Source organism: Phoca vitulina, unplaced genomic scaffold, assembly GCF_004348235.1.
Source record: "Phoca vitulina isolate PV1807 unplaced genomic scaffold, GSC_HSeal_1.0 scaffold67, whole genome shotgun sequence".
NCBI classification, from domain to species: Eukaryota; Metazoa; Chordata; class Mammalia; order Carnivora; family Phocidae; genus Phoca; species Phoca vitulina.
In genome coordinates this window covers 1562075-1582162 of record NW_022589770.1, presented here as the reverse complement: position 1 = coordinate 1582162, position 20088 = coordinate 1562075, and the positions used below count along the sequence as shown (strand labels likewise).

Below are 20088 nucleotides of genomic sequence, written 5' to 3'. Positions count from 1 at the left end.
TGGAGGAAGGAGACTTCAGCGTGTGGCAGGTTGGCTGGGGCGGTTTGGTGTCTAGTCTTGTGCTTGCTTGTCCGGCTTCGGGAGAATGACTGGGGGTGCTTAGAAAGCCTCGTGAGGTGGAGAAGGGGGGCAGCGCCAGGCAGGGTCAGGAGGGCCTTTGCAGGAGGGGCTTTCGGGCTCTGGCTGAGAAACATCGTTTACCTTTGCCTTTCCTGTCGACTCAGAGGGTGGCCACCAGTCACCTCCATCCCTGCCCGAGCCTGGTGGGTGGTAGGTGGAGAGCTGAGGAATCTCTTTGCTCTTAGATCTGATCTTTCAAGTCCTGGGAGCTGAGTGAGAAGCCTCACACAGAGGAATGGTTTTGTTCATGGCACTCTGGAGGTGCCACTTGAAATTCCAAGCGACAGTTTTGTGTGTGTTCATAGTAGAGAATCTTTTTCTTTTTCATTTCTTTCTCTCTTCTTCTTCTTTTTTTTTTTAAGTAGGCTCCGCACCCAGTGTGGAGCCCAACAAAGGGCTCGAACTCATGACCCCGAGATCCAGACCTGAGCTGAGATCAAGAGTTGGATGCTTAACCACAAACTGAGCCACACAGGCCGCCCCTGTCTTTTTGATTTCTTGACGGGAGGGGTGAGGGAATGTTATGAGCAGGAGAAAAGAAAATGGGGCAATGGATGTAGTTATAAAGCTTACCAACTTTAATAATGAAACCGTACCGTGGGACAGAGAGGTGACCACTTGGGACTTTTTTTTATTGCCGGCACCATTTCTCTGGGAAGACGTGACCACACTGTCTTCAGCTTGGAGAGAGTCCTTTGGAGCCCTGAGCACCACAGATGTCCATGTCCCTGGTTTTGGAGACTCCCTGGGTTTGAATCCTAGGTTCCCTGCTTACAAACGGTGTGACTCGTCTTGACTCTTTCATTTTCTGTTTCGTCATTTGTCAAATTAGGTAAATAATCCTCTCTTGAGAGGACCCTGCAGCACACTGTAGAGTATTAGAAACATGGCGAGTGCTCAGAGTTAGCTTCCAGTACTGCCGATGACACATGGAGATTTCTGCCTGGCGTTTCTGAGACGCGCGTGCACGCGCACACACACACACACACACACACGCGCACTGAAGGAGAGAATGGGAATGGGAGATGCGAATGAAGATAAGGCATATGTTACGGGAAAGTAGCACACTATAAATAAGGATTTCAACTCTATTCGTCCGCCTTCAACTTGCCAGTGACAGGGAGAACAAGAAGACAAAACCCCTTTTTGTGGGCCTCACTGCCCAGGACGGGGACAGGTGCAGCTCTGAGTCCAAGTGGCAGCCAGAACAAAAACTTCATGTCAAAACAGGGATTTCTCTAGACCAGGGATCATGTGGTTTACCTATCCAAGTTAACGTCTCTTTTTGTGATCTAGACTTTGCTGGAATATTTCTAAAAACACATTAAAAGTAGTTCCAGTGTGAGATTTCTGGAGAAGGGGCAACAGAGCATGGTGGCTAAGTGTATCAGACGGACATGGCTTTGGGTGATAGGGTTTGTTTGTTTGTTTTTTTAAAAGCTCTGAAACCTCATTTAGCTCATGTGTAAACTGCAGATATTAAGGGTACCTTACGGGGTTGGAAATATAGGGGGAAATCCTAGAAGGTGTACAGCGTCTTGTGCGGAGTAAGGACTCAGTAAGGGCTAGCAGTTGTTAAGAATGGCTAATATGGATAAGTGTTTTGAAGAATGTCTAGAACAGTAGGGAAATTATTAAATTTTACCGTATAAATAGGAATAATTGGCAAGTCAAAAAAAAAAAAGCATTTTTTTATCTTGCCTAGAATGTCCTAAGAATCATCATACACTCAGTTGTTCATGGTTATTAATAATTTTTAGACCTTTTTGTTTTGAGAAAAAAAAACCCCAAGAACAAAGAACTATGATGGACTCATTATTTCCATTTCTTAAAGATTTATCCTGCTGTGATTTTTATGATTTTGCCCTCACTTTATAATCCAATTCAGGTTTTGAATCCTGAGTTACCAGGCTGGGGTCTGGCCATCCTGCTCTAGCTGGATGACTGGGGGCCAGGGCCTTAGACTCTCTGGGCCTTATCAGTTCCTTACTTAGAAAAGGACATGGGTGGACCTTCCGGGACCAGATGCTGTAATCCTGTGACTATCATGGGCTAGTTGTTCTACACAGGTTATGTTTTAGTCCTAAAGGGTGGTTTAAAGCAGTGGATCCTAACCAGGGTGTCCCTTGAGGGAAGTTTGTGGACAGGTTTTTGATGGTTATCATGAAGGAGGTTTTATCATCCATAAAATCCATTTCACTTTGGAAGAGTAAAGGGGGCGTTACCAGGTATTTGCTATAGAAAAGGAGTACAGGGTCTGGCAGGGTTCAAACCTCTGCTCTAATGGGTGGCTAATGCTAACAGCAGTAGCAGCTTTGTTACGTTATGTTGATGGTGTTGGGCTGTTTTGATTTGGGGGAATTGAGGAGGACGGGGTGATCGGGGTTCCCTGACCTCGTGTTCCAGTTTGAGGCCATAATGGGCTGGAAAGTGGAGAACACGACCAGAGACCAGGGGTTGCCTGGTGTCATGGATAAGACAACACTCTGTCAGAACGCTGTGCTCCTGGACATGGCCAGCTCTCTTGTCCCCAGGACCTCTGGTGACCCTGGGGTCGGCCGGTCTGGCTCTGTGACTTGTGTGGACTTCTTCGGGCTGAGGTTTTGTCTGCTCAGCCACCTTCCTGAAGCGCATTCCTCCACACCCTCTGGACCGACATGGGCGGCGTCTGCCTCTGCTCTCCTTAAAGCGAGTTTCTTCAGGCTTGCTGCCTTTGAACTGTTTGGTAATGCCCTCCGGAGCCTTTGGGGATTGCCACACCAGCCCTGTCAGGTTTTCCCTGAGAGCAGCTATTATTCACAATAACATTATTTAAAATAGCACTTATTCTCACACAAAGGGAATGATAACAGTAATAGTGGATTTTTATTAGCACAGAACCATGTACCAGGCACCATGTTAAGTGCTTTAATGCTTATAGGAACACCATGGGGTAGGGGGTCTTCATTTTCATATGGGAAACGTGAGGCTTGGAGGGTTTCGGGACTTGACAAAAGGTCCCACAGCTGCTGAGTGATGGAAGCAGCAAGTGAGCACACATCTGTTACCTGGAAAACCTGTGCTTACATCACTGTTGCCCTCACTAACTCCCGAACCATTGATTTAGAGAAGTAATGCAATTTGCAAGTTTTTTTTTTTTTTTTTTTTTAACTGTTTATCCAATCTAAAAAGGCTGAAAAGCCTTGGTACAGGTCATAGCATCTCAAAACCCAGTAAAGGAGTTATTGTGGGTCCCCAAGGGCCATTTGCATGATGGGGGTGGGGGAGGGGAGCTGCGGGCCATCCACCTCGGGCTGGAGCAGGCTGTCTTTCCTCCAGTGGCGAGGGTTGCCAGCCAAGGCCAGGAGGAAAACAATTCTCCTGAGGATTTGCTGCCTGGACCCTTTCCCGCATACGTATTTTTTCTCTGGTTGAAGTTCAGGGCTACACTTCCTGTTCATTCCAGTCAGAAAGTTGGCAGCTCGATCAATGATTTCCTGCACCTTGATGATAAATGGTTTTCCTCTTTAAGAGATAAATTTGTATTTTGGAGATTTCAGTGTACTTTGATTTCTCTATAATGGAATTTCATTCAGATGAGTTTCCCAACTGTGACCTGTTCCGGGGATTTTGGCCAAGGTAAATTGTGCTAATGAGGAATAAAAGAAACTTCAGGAAAATCATGTGCTCCTAAATTTCAGTCATGGATGAGGCCTTGGGGATCATCTAGACCAGCCTTTTCACTTTATAGATAAGGAAATGGAGTCCCAGGGAGAGAAGAAGGAGCATGTCCAGGATCACGTCGCCACTTCTGACTCTTTCTCCTGAAAGTACATCCACTGAAGGGTGTGAGGATGGTATTTTTCTTGTTTCTTTTTTCTACAGATTTTATTTATTTGAGAGAGAGAGAGAAGGCGAGAGCGCACACATGTGTGCGTGGCACGAGTGGGGGGAAGGGCAGAGGAGGAGGGAGAGGGGACAAGCAGGCTCCCTACTGAGCACGGAGCCTGATGTGGGGCTCCATCTCATGACCTGAGATCATGACCTGAGCTGAAATCAAGAGTTGGCTGCTTAACTGATTGAGCCACCCAGGTGCCCTGAGGATGGTATTTTTCTAAGATGGGTCATGTCAAAAACTTGTCAACACAAAATTCCAATGCACGCTAGTCTGTGAGTTGCTGGTAAATAGACAGTCTTAGAATTTATTCTTAAGACTTTTAGCTGTATGTGCTAGACACAGATTTTTTTTTTTTTAAGATTTTATTTATTTGACAGAGAGAGAGAGCACAAGCAAGGGAGGTGGCAGGTAGAGGGAGAAGGAGAAGCAGGCTCCCTGCTGAGCAGCGAGCAAGACATGGGACTCTATCCCAGGACCCTGGGATGATGACCTGAGCCAAAGGCAGACGCTTAACTGACTGAGCCACCCAGGCACCCCAGATTTTTTCTTTTAAGCTAGGGAGCTTTGTGGTTTATAAATGGTCCCTGTTTTTCTTATAAAAGTCTTCCACGCTCACCTTGTAGAACAGGGGTTGGCAAGCTGAGTCCTGTGAGCCAGATGGGTCCGCTGCCTGTTTTTGCAAATCAAGTTTTATTGGTGTACAGCCACGCCCATTCCCTTACCGCTTGTCTACAGGGGCAGACTTAGGGAGCTGCGGAGGTCCTAGGACCTGCAAAACCCAAAGCATTTGCACTCTCACCCTTTACAGAAAAAGTTTGCTAGACCCTGCTGTAAAACATCTGAAAAAAGTATAGAAAAAAGTAACACTAAGAAAACAGTTATCCATATCTGACCCTCGGGGACTGAGATGGATTCTCATTTTACCATTCTCCTGGCTAAATGTTTGTCAAATTTCTGGTTATTGCCTAAGCATAAATTGCTAGAAGTAGAATTCCTGAGCCCGTGAGCGTGAGTGGGTTTGAGACTCCTGGTACTCGATGCACAACTCCTCAGCTCGCACACTCGTCTGCAGTTCCTGTACTTTGCCGGCATTCACCAAACAAACAAGAGCTCCTTGGCTAACAGTTCGGTTTGCTTTCATTGATTCAGGGGCAGGTTCAAGGCGGTGGTCTGCGTCCTTTCTGCCGTCACGACATGCCTGGCGTTTGTCAAGCCCGCCATCAACAACATCTCTCTGATGACCCTCGGGGTTCCTTGCACTGTGCTGCTCATTGCAGAGCTAAGAAGGTGGGTGCCTTTGTTTTTCCCGCCTGCCCCTTAGGCTGTCCCTGGGTTGGGAACACACCAGCTTCTGTTTTTTTTTTTTTTTTTTTTTTTAGATTTATTTGAGAGAGAGAGCACGAACAGGGAGAGGGGCAAAGAGAGAGGGAGAATCTCAGGCCGAATCCCCGCTGAGTGCAGAGCCCAACAACGGGGCTCAATCCCACGATCCTGAGATCATGACCTGAGCTGAAACCAAGAGTCGGTTGCTTAACCGACTGAGCCACCCAGGCTCCCAGCTTCTGTTTTTTTTTACTGCCCTCAAGTGTGGAAGCGGAGTTTGACTCTTCACGTAGAGTTAGTTCCTGACTGTTGGATTGGAAGCACGTTTGATGGTTTGGCTCAAAATGTTAATGATCTCACTTCCAGAAAGAGGGGAGCGGCTGGTTAGTGGATGCAGTGCATCCCAATGATCCGAAGCTAGCTTAGCAGGAACATCTCAGGGACCTGGTGAGTGCCTAGACCAGCCTGGGAGACTTAATTCTGTACAAAGAATAGATTTGTTCATATGAGAAGAATAAGAAGAAAAGTCCTAATGAAGCTATTGCATTCACACACAGAAGGAAAAACAAACGTCTTTATACAAGGCAACATTGACTCTAGGCATAATACTGTTGACTGTGCTAGTCTCTCGGACACTTAGTTTCTTATTTGCAACCTATCCGGTAAAGCCTTTGCTATTTGCATAAGGATTTTCCTTTGGAAAGTTGTATACTCAGGTTCAGGTTGATATCTAGAAACAGTTTAGCCTTGTGTGTACATGACTTCTTCTTTAACCCCAAAATACATCAGACCACCGCCCTTATTGTAGTATTCAGAAAATGCTTTTTCTTTGTACCCATCTTTAGCAGTGCATTTTAATTCATGACTTTCTCATTGTTACGGACATGGTTTAACTGAAGTCTCAGATCTCTCTTCCTTTGTGTGGGAGTTGCTGCTCTGTGTAGTGTGTGGACAGCTTTCTCTCAGTCTTTGTTTTGAGAGGAGATACATGGTTCTTCCCACTGCTTTGCCTCTGGGGGCTGCTTAGAATGTCGGCCAGACCAGGCAGGGTCAAAGGTGATTGAAGAAGTGTTTAAAAATACTGGTTGGCAGATGAAGGATGCTGTCCGGTCTTGTCTTGTTGGCTTTCCTCAGTAGCCTTGAAGGAGTGGAAAAATAAGAGACTGGTTTCAGAACGCTAATAGGATTTTGAAGCTCTTTGGAAAACACACAAATTGCCAATAAAGAGATCTGAAATGAATTTGTAATAGTCCAGCGGTACTGGCTTATATTCGGCCGGAATTGAACAGAATGTGCAGAACCTAGGTATGTTTCTTGAGAATTCATTGCAGTTTAGTTCATTTTAACTCTTGATACTATGTTTTAGCCGAAAATTTTGTTAGAAAGTAGCTTAAGGAAAGGGAAAATATTTTTAACTCATATTTAAACAAGAACAAATGAAGGAAGACAGTGGTTAGGGCAGATTGCGGTTTAAATAAATTCTGCTTCAAGAGTATGACCTTTAAGCAGGGAAACATTTTCCTTTTTTTTTTTATTTTTTAAGATTTTATTTATTTAAGAGAGCGAAAGCACACAAGCAGCGGGGAGGGGCAGAGGGAGAAGCAGACTCCCCACTGAGCTGGGAGCCCAGTGCAGGACTTGAGCCCAGCACCCTGGGATCATGACCTGAGCCGAAGGCAGATGCTTAACTGACTGAGCCAGCCAGGCACCCACATTTTCCTTTAATACTCTTGATCTTTGTACATGATTACAAAGGAAATCATGTTTCATACTTAAAAATCTTTGCCCCTGGGGCACCTGGGTGGCTCAGCCGTTAAGCGTCTGCCTTCGGCTCGGGTCATGATCCCAGGGTCCTGGGATCGAGCCCCGCATCGGGCTCCCTGCTCGGCGGGAAGCCTGCTTCTCCCTCTCCCACTCCCCCAGCTTGTGTTCCCTCTCTCGCTGTGTCTCTCTGTCAAATAAATAAATAAAATCTTAAAAAAAAAAAATCTTTGTCCCTGAAAAGCTAGCCCCCACTGCAGCTCATTGGTCTCCATCATTACATTTACAAGTGGCAGCATCATGGGAAGTATCCCTCCTTCCTGCCGGGGTCTGTCTTTCTGCCTATGGATCATTCCCTCCATTCTCCTATACATACTTTACTCCTTCCTGTAACTAGTCTACTGGGTCCTCACCCCTCCTTAAACCGTCCTTCCCATTGGCTTGTAAAAACACTTGAGCCTCTCCCATCTTACCTAGCTCTCCGCCTGGGCTCAGTCCAGGTCTGTCTCCAACCACCAGCTTTCTCTCTCTCATCTCTCATAGCCCAACGTCTTAGAAGTGCCTACTGTTATATGTAAGTGATCTCTATGCCCAACATGGGGCTCAAACTCAAGACCCCAAGATCAAGAGCCGCACGCTCTACCAGCTGAGCCAGCCAGGCACCACAGCCCAGCGTCTGTAAAAGTTGTCTTCGTCCCTCAGCTCTCCTGTCTTCTTCAGCCCACTCCCATCTAGCTTCTGCCCCACTTCGATACCTAAGCCCTCCTGGGTTGTATGCCCAGTGACGGTTCTTCCTGTATCTTATGTGCTCTTCTCTCAGCTGCTTGCACAGTTCACCCCCCCTCATCCTTGACACGTTCTTCCCCATGCCTCCCAGGACGCCACACCCGCCCGGGATTCCGCTCACTCTGCGGCAGCTTCTCTTCAGTCTCTCACGTGAGCTCCTTGTTTGCTACGCACCTTTGCATGTAAGAGTCCCTTAAGGGGGACCTCTCACTTCGGCTTTCCTCCCTCTACACTTGGCCCCGGAAGATCTCATCAACAGCTGTGGCGTTCGTTACTGAACACGTGCAAATGACTCCCAGGTGTGTGTGTGACTCTGTCCTTCCTTCTACCTCCATCACGGTGCATCTAGCCTCTGACTCCACCTGTCACAGCCGTCTCGAATTCAACAAGATTCCTGATCTGACTTTTCCAGTTCTGGTTCTCTTAGTATTTCCAGCAAATGGGAGCACCATTTACCCGTTTGCTCAAAGCAGAAGCCTGCTCCCTCTTTCTTCCCTGAACATCCCATCTCATCACTTTCATTTTTCCATTAGTTGACATTAAAATTGACATCAAGTTCAATATCCTCAATATGGCCCCTATGTGGCTCTAATAGTCTCTTTTTCTAGCTGACCTTGCAATTAGGATGAAGTTCAAAATCCTAACATGGCCCCCACCTACTGATCTGGCCTGCACGAAGCTCCCCCCTTACATTCTGTCCTCTAGCTGTTCTGACCTTCCCTATCCCCCAGGTCCTTGTTCATGCTTTCCCTTCCTCTGACTCTCCTGCTTGGCTTACTTCTGGCTCATTGTTGACTCACCTGTTTGGCTCAATTGCTCATAGCACCACCAACTTCTTTCTGGCACCCTTCCCAAATGTAATTAAAAAATTATTCGTGCTGGTTTTTTGTTTAGTGTCTGTCCCTTTTCTTGATGTAGACTCCATGGACAGGAACAAGGCCCCTATGTTCACTGCTGTGTCCCAGTTCCCCCCGAGTCCCAACAAGGAGAGAGAAGATGGTTGTTGGCCTGCCTTGATAAAGTTCCCAGACAGGGGATGCCCTTACTGCTCTTTGCATTTCCTTCCAGGACCTTCCCTGCTGACATTAGCGATAATCTGTAATGTAGCAGCTAAATATTTCTCGTCCATCCTCCCTCTGCTCAAAGGAGCTAGGGAAGCTTTCTGTTTCTCATTAGCCTTGTTGCTAGAGCTTGTTTCTAGTTTTTTATTTTCATTGTCCTTTCTGAACTTTCTCTCAGACCATGTGGCAACAACATTTTATTTGGGGTTATGAGCGGACATTTACTGAAATTTGTGTTGTCATCTTATGAAGTGACTCAGCTGCATTTAATATATTTTAAAGTAGGTGCTTTTTTTTTTTTTCCCCGATTATAGGAGTGAGTCTGTTAAGGACAACTTTGAGAATACAACAAAGGGTTAAGAAGAGGAGAACAGATAGCAGCTCAGATTTTTTTTATCCTATAATAGGGTCCTGTTGTATAGATCACTTTTGATCTGCTTTTTTCATTTAATCTCACGTTGATATTTTGGTAGGAGCCCTAAAAAGTGTGAATAAAACCCAAAGGAGCCCAGGTATGGGCAAGACCCAAGTGCAGACGGGCCTGGTCAGCAGCAGGTAGCAGGCCCTGTCCCTCTAGCAACAGAGGAGGGACAGTACCAGGCCACCCTGAGACCCTGACTTTGCAGGGCTTTCCCCCCACGTGACTCATCCCTGGCAGGAGAGACAGACTGTCGCTCGACACAGGCTCTGCCTCCCCAGCATGCTGTGTTCTGGGGTGTTCCTTAAGCCAAGGTTTCTAGGTTTAATTGGATTGAGTGTACATGGGTTCTCTTGTACCAAATTGTCTATAGTTGTTGACACTTGTTTTTGTCTGTTTTCATTTTATCTTTTAAAATAGCAAGGCAAGAGCCCTTTTCATTTTGCCTTTCACAGTGCCTAGCATGCATTCAGAGAATTTGGTACCCAATCAACGTGGGTACTGTTTTTTTAAAAAAAAAAAATCTGGGAAAAAATGTGCTCCTTAGATCACTGGCATCCAGTTGACATTTTCCTTTACTTCCTTGTTATTCATTCAGCTAGCATTTATTTCATGCCTCTTCTGGGTCATACACTGTATATACTTGGTGAAAAGCAGGTAGAGTTCTTACTCTCGCTGAGCTTACCGTCTACTCGGATATTAGACCTTCAACAAATAATTACACCAGTGAAGACAGTGTCAGTTTGTGTTGAGTGTTATGAAGGAAAATGGCAGGCACTCACGGTGCGGACGACGTAGTAGGGGTGGGGGCTGTCAGAGAAAGTCTATTTGAGAAGGCGCCCCGGAAGCTGAGACCTGAGGAGGCAGAGAAAGCTGAGCCGAGAGAGAGGAGGAGCCTCTGTGAGGGCGAGCCGTTCAACAGAGCTAAGTAGGAATTTAGTGTCTCCAGTCCTGGGCCTCTGTTGTTTCAAAAAATTTTTTTCAAGGAATACATTTAGCTCTCCTCCAAAAGGGTATTTGTTTTTTTGAGTAGGCCTTTCTGAACCTTCTGCCCATCCTGGTTTTGCTGATGCTTCCTCAGGCGGCTGGGAAAGGTACCAACCAGTCAGGTTTCTGACACTTGTACAACAAATATGAACAAATAGCTGTGGCCCCTTCTCGGGGGCAGATGTTACGTTGGACTCTGGGTCCCGAGAGAGAGCTTGACTGACCTGGGAGCGGTCCGTGGAGGGAAGGAGACCCTGAGGGAGGGCCGGGAAGGACCCTCAGCCACCAGCTGCCTCTGGGCCTTCCCCCCCCAGGACTGGAAGTCACCCCCTCCCCCCTTTATGAATGATTCAGGAACAAGGAAAGGAGATGGCAATGGAAATTTCTCTGGGCTGTTAACTGAAAAACATTTTGTCCCGGCATATGTGGGAGCTCTTTCTTTCATTCAGCACGTAGTGGGAGCCTTCTGTATGTCCCCTGCTGCTCCAGGGGAAGACCAACCATCAACAAGGAAAACATGGAGGATGCTAGAGGGGTTATAATCCCTACAGAGAAATTAGAGCAGAGAAGAAGGAAATGGTGGGGGGAGCGTCACTTAGGGGGTGGAGACCCATGGTGCAATTGTTAACAGTGGTCAGGAAAGGGTTTACTGAGGGACATTTGAGCAGAGACTCGGGAGTCAGTGAACCAGGTGGTTATGTGAGGAAGAGCATTCCAGGTGGCAGGAATAGCCAGTGCTAAGGTCTGGGGAACTTGATGGGGCTGTTTGAGGAGCGCAGGGATCCTTGGGGGGCGGGGAGTTGATGAGCAGAGGCAGCGAGGGGCAGAGTCCGTCGGAGAACAGGAGTTCATTATGGACATGTTAAGTTTAGGTCTGTGTTACACATGGGTGGACATGTCCAGAAGGTAGCTGCGTATGTGAGTCTCGAGTCGGGAGAGGCCTGGGTGAGAACACGGCTTTGGGGGTCATCTGTGTGTGTACGTATGGTATCTACATCCACAGGCTTGTGGGGTGACAGGATGTTGGGTGGGACCTCCAGGGCCGAGGGGCTGGGGTGGGGCGGTGTGAGGAGCCAGAAGAAAGGGGCCAGCACGGTGGGTGACCACCCAGACTGAGGGTGACCTGCTTTCTGGATCCCTGTGCAGATGTGACAACGTGCGTGTCTTCAAGCTGGGCCTCTTCTCGGGCCTCTGGTGGACCCTGGCGCTCTTCTGCTGGATCAGTGACCGAGCCTTCTGTGAGCTGCTTTCGTCCTTCCACTTTCCCTACCTGCACTGTGTATGGTAAGGCCCGGCCACCGGACAGGGGTCCGCACCCGCCGTTCTCCTCCCTGCGCGGTGCGGCGGGTGTGCAAGAGGACGGGGCACGGCCTGGGTGCACCTCTCTCCTCACAGAGATGGTCAGACCTTCCGGAAGCAACGGAGGGTACTGTCCAACACAGCATAGGCTCCAGGGAGCAGGCTCAGCCGGAACAAAAAGACCCGTTGTGTGTGCCTCGAGTCTGCGGTCTCTTACCTCTAGCTCCATTACTAAAGCATAAAGGAGTTTGAAAACCGAGTCCGTAACCTGAGCTCTAGCTAGATCGCCCGGGGTCGGGTGGGGGTGGGGAAAGCTTGGGACAGAGGTGATGTGGGGACTGGGATGCCCAAGTGACCAGGTGAAGGCGTCACAGGCCAACTGGGGACAGTCTCACCCATTCACTTTACAGGTAGGGACAGATGCCCAGAGAAGGGAATTCATTGTTCAGGATCACTCCCCTGGGAGTTGAGTCATTGGGAACTGGAGCAGCTATGCGTTGGCATGCTCAGGATACGCGGTTAAAGAAAAAAAAAAGCAGCAGTTTATTAAACAGCATGCCGACTCCTATAGTCAGAACGCTGAGGAGGAAGTCGAGTGGTTTTTTCCTATGAACTGCTTCAGCACCCAACCCAGAGCCCTGTTTCCCTGTCCCCCAGAACTTCTGATTGCAAAAGAGAACAGGGACCTAGGGAAGTCTGCTTTAGAATGTCCCTTGTAAATTGAGAGCCCCCAGGGAGAATTCTAGTGGTAAGGAGCTGGGAAAACTTTATTAGATCCAAGATTCAGAAGTTTGACTTCTATCAGGAGATGCCTAAAACTCTAGGGTTTGAAAGAACTCGTGTGAATTTCCTTGAACATGGGAACTTGTATAGGTCTCGCATGAGACCCGACTTGCTCTCAGTTTAAGGCCTGGGGACTCCTCCCCAAGACTGTTTGCAAAAGACAGAACAAAGAAAAACACAAACTGGAGATTCCAGTCTGAGGGTCCTTTTCCTGGTATTTTTTTAGGTTCAACCTCGACTCACACTAGTGGATTTATGCACTGTAAATTTGAGTTATAATGGAGATAATAAAATGCAGATTTTAAGTGTACACTGATGAGTTTTGATAAATGTATACACATGTGTAAATATGACCTCATTCAAGGTAAAGTACATCTTTTTATCAATCCAAGTATCTTGGTAACGTTAGCTATTTAAGCAAAATTCAAAAATTAGATTGTAATAACTTTGGCTCAGACTTGAATTTGTTTCTAGGTTTGGTATACTTCCTGCTTTTTCAAAGTTGAACCGTATTTTTGTCCCAGTTATGGCATTTTAAGAACAAATTTAAACAGAAGTATAGAGGGGCTCTCATAATTCTGTCCGCCAAAGAGTGATAACAATTGTTAACAGCCTGAGGTTAATCCTTCCGGATTTTAAGATTTTTAAGTAATTACTGTACCTAACGTGGTGTTTGAACTCACAACCCCGAGATCAAGAGTCACACATTCCACTGACTCAGCCAGCCAGGTGCCCCTCCTTCCAGATTTTTTAAAAAAGATTATTAGAGATGCACAAGCGAGCACGGGTGAGTGAGCATGGGAGGGGAGGGCAGAGGGAGAGGGAGAGAGAAACTTAAGCTGACTCCACGCTCAGTGCAGAGCCCAACATGGGGCTCAATCTCACAACCCTGAGATCATGACCTGAGCCAAAAACAAGAGTTGGCCGCCTAACTGACTACTCCACCCATGCACCCCACCTTCCAGATTTTTCATGTCTATTTCTCTAATGCTACTTTTTAAAAACAAACATAGCATCATTCTATATGTGATACAATGTGTTTTGTTTTGCTTTTTCTTAATATAGGGAATACTAGATTGTGGACCACTTTCCTTACCAATGCATACATATTATCTTCCATTTTTTTGTGTCCAGTTAATATTTCACATTATGGATGCTTTAGAATTCATTTAGCCAACCTCTCTATTAATAGATAATTAGGTTATTTGTTCCCATGCCTGAACATTTCCTTAGGTTAAATTTTATATATCTATAGAGTATAGCTGTATCTATAGATACAGGTACATATATCGATCTATATCTCCAAAGTATTAATGCACACTTTTTATTAAAGTCTGTAAGATGCCTTTTACCCATACTTTCATATATACTAGATATTAACTCTTAAATCTTGTTAACCTGATTAAAAATATTTTTATGTTTTTGTAAAAAATTAGTATTGTTGAGCATCTTTTCCAGTGTAAGTTCACTGTGCACATTTCTTCGGTTGAAAGGTTCCTTTTCATTTGTCTTCCCTGTGCAGTGTTTCCATTTTTAAAAATTTATATCTAGCACCTGGTGTCTGGCACAGAGTAACCAGTCATTACTGTCCAATAACTGTATGTATTATGCAAATTTGCATCATTTTCAAGAGTATGGAGAATACTACATTGAGCCCTCATGGAGGCAACATCCAGCTTCAGTATTTATCAGCCTGAGGCCAATGTCAGTCATGCCATCTTTACCCACGGCCTGCCCCCACCCTGATTGTTTTAAAGGGCATTCCGTGAAATGATTCGTTTTTGAGAGTTCTCTGGAATGTAGGGATTTTATTTTATTTTATTTTTTTGAGAGAGAGCACATGTGTGTGAGGGGGGTGGGCAGAGAGAGAGAGAGAGAGAATCCTAAGCGGGGTCCATGCTCAGTGCAGAGCCCAACAAAGGGCTGGATCTCAGGATCCTCAGATCATGACCTGAGCCGAAATCAAGAGTTGGCTGCTTAACGGACTGAGCCACCCAGGTGCCCCAGAATATAGGGATTTTAACTCTTTGGTCATATGGTACAAATATCTCACCCCCCCACCCCGTTTCCCATTTGTCTTTCAGTATATGATGGTATTTTTGTGCCCTATTGGTTTTCAACAGTCATGTTCTCCCATTGTCAGTCTCTTCCTAAAGGGTTTCTGGACTTTTCAGTATCAGAAAGGCCTCCCCCACCACAGTTCATAAAAATATAGTCAAAGAAAATATTTTAAAAATAGGTTTTTGATCTTTAGCTTATCTGGAATTCAGTTTCAGTCTAGAGTAGAGGGAAGGGTTACCTGCTTTAAAATGGTCCCTTGCTTGATAAAAAATTCATGTTAAAACTTTTTACAGATACGGTAAAGTAAAAAAGTTTCCCTACTAAACTGTAAAAGCAATTTAGTCAGTATAAAAGGATTCATAATAAAAGGCATAAGCTATGTATAAAAACTGTTGGAGGAAGAAGGCGGATCTTATCAGATGTTCTCAGTTGGTTCCATCTTCTTAGCACCTATTTTAAATCCTTGGGCCTCGGTCTTCAGGGTTGAGCCCCAAAGGCATTTGCATGTTTGCTCCTGTTACCACGTGGAATATTTCAGAACTTTCTAAAACAGGCCGTGTTTGCTCCAGATTTATCGTTCTCCTGCTATTCCGGGGCTTGTTGGTTACCTTGCCCCTTCCTGGTTGGAAGGGGCGCTGTGCAGTCCTTCCCTTCAGGGAGCGCGGGGCGGGGCGTGAGTGGGGAGGGGCGGGGCGTGAGTGGGGAGGGGGGAGGGGCAGGCTCGCCGGAAGGCGGCCATCTTTGTTTGCCCCTGCTGCGTGCTCACCTCCTGTGTCCTTCTGCAGGCACATCCTCATCTGCCTTGCTGCCTACCTGGGCTGTGTGTGCTTTGCCTACTTTGATGCTGCCTCCGAGATCCCCGAGCAGGGCCCTGTCATCAAGTTCTGGCCCAGCGAGAAATGGGCCTTCATCGGCGTCCCCTACGTGTCCCTCCTGTGTGCCAGCAAGAAATCGCCGGTCAAGATCACGTGATGGCAAGGCAGTGGCTGGTTCTCTGCTTGTTTTCCCTCCTGCACCGGGCTTCGCTTGCCGGCAGAGACAGCCGGTGGTTTGTAGAGTTGGGGGTAGGGTCTGTCTTCTTAGTATTCTGTTCCCTTGAGCTCTGACTAGCGTGTCTGTGGCCCACCAGGACTCCAGCGTGCGTGAGGAGGAGGGTCTGCCCCGTTCCCGAAGATGGAAAGTGCAGAGCTGAGGGCCACCAGGTGGATCTTCTCAGTGTCCCTTCCAGATGCAGTGACTGGTTGGGCTGTGTCCTTTGGGATGGCAGAGCAGTCCCTTGGGGGAGCCTCATTTCCCAGGAGTTTGCTGCACACCCCACCGTTCCCATGGGCTCTCAGAGCGGACGCTCCTGCTGACAGACAGACTCTGACAGGCAAGACAGGCTGACTGATGGAAGATGCCAGGGATTTTCATTTGGGAAAACAGTCCTAAAATAAAAGCAAGCCAGTGAAACCCACACAGGGCTTGTGGCTGAGGAGGCTGCTGGTCCACTCGGAGACTCTCAGTAACTGGATTTTACATGTGCTTGTGAATCCTTTCTCTACTACCTCTGCTGAGAGACGGGGACTTCAGAGGAGGGTGAAGCTGACGGAAAAACCCTCTGTGCCAAAAGCTACACTCCACTTTAAGCCATTCTTGAAGATGAGCACAATTCCTAAGTGTTGACATTGTTGCCCCCCCCCCCCCAGCCCAGTGGCCTCCAACACACCGAGAAGAATAGGTGTGGCTGAGCCCTCTGCACACAGACCCCTGCTCCTTACTGCTGAGCTCTGTAAGGTCAAGGCCTTGGGATGGTCACGGTGGGGATCCTAGCTTAACATCTGGAGCCAACACGAAGTTCTGGAAACTTCTGCTGATGGGAAGCCTTCTATTCTGGAAGTCCAGTATTTCCTGCGGGAGTCGTACTCTGTAGTCTCACAGTACAAGGTGCTTCCTGCAGTTTGTCCGAGCATCTAACGACTGCTTCTTTCGAGGACCGAGGGGACTACATGCTGGCTCTTGGGGTTGCTGGTGCAGCGGGCAAGTCTGTTGCCTTCGGAGTTCTTCCTCAGCTCACATGACACTGGCTACCACTAACCTCTTCACTAGGCTGAATGAAGACTCCAGAATGGTCCACGGTGTGTGTGGGGGAATACAGGGCCTCAGGGATACTCACTGAAGCTCCGACATCTCCTGCCTTGGAGCATTCCATTGTGAAAGAGAGCAGGACGGAGGTGTCCTTGTGAGGACAGGAGTCGTGTCACCAAGGACCGAGGAGTTGGGCAGTACCAGTCCCTGGCATGTCTGGGAACTCTTGCTTTAATTAGAATTTTGTACAGGATCTAAGGTGAAAAGTCCAATAAGGAGCAATGAACCAAGAGTTTAAAAATGAATGACATTGTTCTCCTTCTGTGGTTTTCAAGTTATTTTTAGCAGAACCCTATTTACACTAAGAAATCTTGATGGAACCCAAATGTGAGAAATGTGTTCTATCCGTTTATTTGAAGGTTAAACTTACCTATTTCGCTAATATCATGCAGTGAAAATGCAAGGTAAATTGTGGTTTCCATGGTAAAAAATTTGGTGTTGAAGAAGTGTACCTGTTTATTATGGTTTAAAAATATACTTTGAAAGAAGGTATTTATGTATTTGTGGGGTTCTGACACACTTCTGAGACCTAGGTGGTTCCATCCGAGAGTTTTAAAACTGTGGTCTCTAGAATTTTTTAAAGGGAAATAGCAGTCCTCGCTTCAGATTAGTTTTACCAGGCATGGATTCTGGGCTCATCCATTCTGCAGTATAAAAATGCTCCAAAGTAGGGGGAAGCTTTGATGTACTTCAGGCCCAGCTGTCTTAGTGTGGAAGCGTGGATGAGGAGAGGCAGGGGTGTGGGAAGTGTTTGTGTTATATGTGAGGTTTAACTTCTGTCTTGAGAGTTCCTCAGTGATGGGAACATTACAGTTAAGGAGGGACTGTGTCTCCCTATCAGGTAAAGGGGTGGGTCCCTGAGGAATATCACCTCCAGCTCTCAACTCTCTGACCTTGCTCTTCTGGAAGTTTCTGAGTGTCCTTTGGAAATCGGGATACAACATGACTGCTGGAAATAAGGAAATCAGTGCCCCAACTCAGCTGTTTCCATCCATTTTCTACAAGACAAATGACTTAGTTCAGATGTCAGAAGGGATGTTTTTGCTGTTAAAAAAAAACCCAAAAAACAAACCCCCCCCAAAAACAGAAGGCCCTTCTAGAGATTGGTTTTAATGAGCTGAGGGCTGATAAAGAAGTATGGAATGGGTATATTTGAGGACAAAAACAGAACTCTTGAACAAAAATCACTCTAGCTTGATAGCGTGAAGATGGTAAATCGAGAAAGTAGGAGTTGAACAGTCTTATTTGAAGTTAGACTTATAGCATATTTATATTTACATTTATATTTATGATGCTTTTCTAGCACTAAACACTCTTGAAAGAAAATTGGAAAACTACAGGAAAGTTGAAGACAAAAAAAGTCTGTATTTCTATTGTCCAAGGACGATCATTGTTAATATTTTGGTATTTTGGTGTATTTCCTTCTCATCTTCCCCGTTTCTCCCACTGTAGAGTTGTAAATACCTGTCTTTTAGAGTGGACAGTTCATCCAATAGCTTGAATGGAATTTAAATGTCAGTTGTGTATTTTTCATGAGGAGCAGCTTTTGGGATACACACCGGTTAGCTATACACTTGAGAGCTCATCACTGGATTCTGACTTCACTGCTGAGTCTTCTTTTTAAATTGAGCCTGACATGAATGGGTCCTAAGAAATAATGAACTGAATTCTACTTTTCGAGAGGCCTCTGCTCTTGGATTGACAGGTCACGGGAAACCGCTGTTAAAAATAGGTCTCCACAGGTTTTCAGATTTTAAAAAAGTGAATAGCTTATTAGTTGATGTGCAATCAAGAATCTTTTTGTTTTTCCCCCTAATAATGCAGGGACATGGAGATTTGATGTTTGGGAGTTAGTCACAGTGAGTGGCTGCCATGACCTATCACAGTTTTGTTCTGCTTAGATAGAATTTGCAAGATCGAGAATCGGCAGGAATTGGATCTAAGATATTAAACATTATTATCCTAGTTACCAAGCAATCATTTAAGTCAGTGATTCTTATTTTACAGTGTTTGATTGAATCTTGATTTTTAGAAAAAAATCTTTTCTCTTTATGATTATGATTATATTGTTAGCACTTCAGTGAATATATTTAAGGTGTATGGGGAAAAGATAACTGACTCTATTTGGTAACAGGCTACATTTTGGGGGAAACTAGACCTGTCCCTCGGATGAGTGCCTAAAATGTTATTTCTGGACCCAAGATGTCCCGTTGGGGGATCTAAGCTTGATGGTCATCAAGCAAAGACTTTCTGAAAAATACTGTAACTTGTTCTTTTTATTGGATTTCTCAGGTGTTTTAAAACTTCTCACCAGTTCGTCACGCTTATGTGAGCCGGCGCAATGTTGGAGGCTCTGAGAATGGGATGGAGGCTCCTTGGCTCTTCATCCCTGGGGGCTGACACGCAACCATCTCTGGGGGGCGGGGGAGGGCTGAAGCTTGTCCAATGAGCCCCCCTCTCCTAGCTCCTTTTCCCCAAATGAGCTTGGAACCTTTCATTGCCAGCTCTTTGCCTGGGTGCTACCATTCCAGCTGGCTAAAGAGAATTGGCAGGCCAGATTGGGGTTCTCAATGGATTTTAAGGACATTCTCCTACAGATTAAAAAAAAAAGGACATTGTTTGAATGGTTTCTTTCTCTGTTAAACCAGATTGAAGACTATTTTATAATCACAGTATGTAATCAGAGCATATATAATATTTTCAGATATATCTCTTGTTTTGTACTTTATAGAGTTGTGCGGTATAAGGGTGTTGTGCCCACTGGTTGTGGTAGCATTTAGTCTCCATTGCTTTGGGAGTGATTTGAAGCCTTTTGAAATGGAGCTTTTGCACTTTATGCTATTTTTGTGAGCTATGACGGTTATATTCGATATTAAAGCCGTAAGTGGCATTTTCTGTGAATATGTAATGTTTGTGTTTATTTCCAAAATGATTTCTGAAATATCTGAAAATGAAAAATGCAGTTAATGGATTGTCAAGCAAAGCACATTTTCCCAAATTAGTTAATGAATTTGGGTATCGTTATTACTAAACGTACTTTGGATTAGCGTAGTTGTTTCTTCTCAGAGCTTTGAAATTAACATGCCTAGTATTTCCGGTGTGAAGTGCCCAAATGCATAGTGAATTTCTTTAGCAGGAAAATTCTGTATGTACCTGTTTTTAATTCCCTATCACCATTTTTTTATTATGAAAGATTTCATGGGCCATATTTAAAAGAACAGTGTGACCATCAGAAGAGAGACTGGGTCAGCATTATCAGCATCATTACAGTGGGTTTTTTAGATTTTTTTTCTGGCCTGGGTGAAGGGATAAGGGGATAAGGAGTGGCCACATAGACTTTTGACAATCTGCTGGGAATAGGAGTCTTCTTCCTAGGAAAATGACTAACCCTATAATTTTCTGGGAATTCAGGTGTCCCTAGAAGCCACCCAAATAAAGAGCTCCTGCAGGACAGGTCACTAGACCAGGATTCAAATCCTCCTTGG

General features: G+C 45.7%; 1 protein-coding gene across 2 annotated transcripts in view; it reads left to right on the top strand.

The window, feature by feature from the left end:
- Positions 1-19504, top strand: part of ACER2 (alkaline ceramidase 2) — a 31399-nt gene extending 11895 nt beyond the window's left edge. For both annotated transcript variants that reach the window (XM_032392355.1, XM_032392354.1), the window contains 3 exons: positions 5147-5284; positions 11480-11617; positions 15262-19504. In XM_032392355.1, coding sequence (XP_032248246.1) covers positions 5147-5284; positions 11480-11617; positions 15262-15448 — 463 coding nt within the window. In that variant the 3' untranslated portion in view covers positions 15449-19504. The remainder of the gene's footprint in view (positions 1-5146; positions 5285-11479; positions 11618-15261) is intronic.
- The last annotated feature ends 584 nt before the right edge of the window (positions 19505-20088 follow it).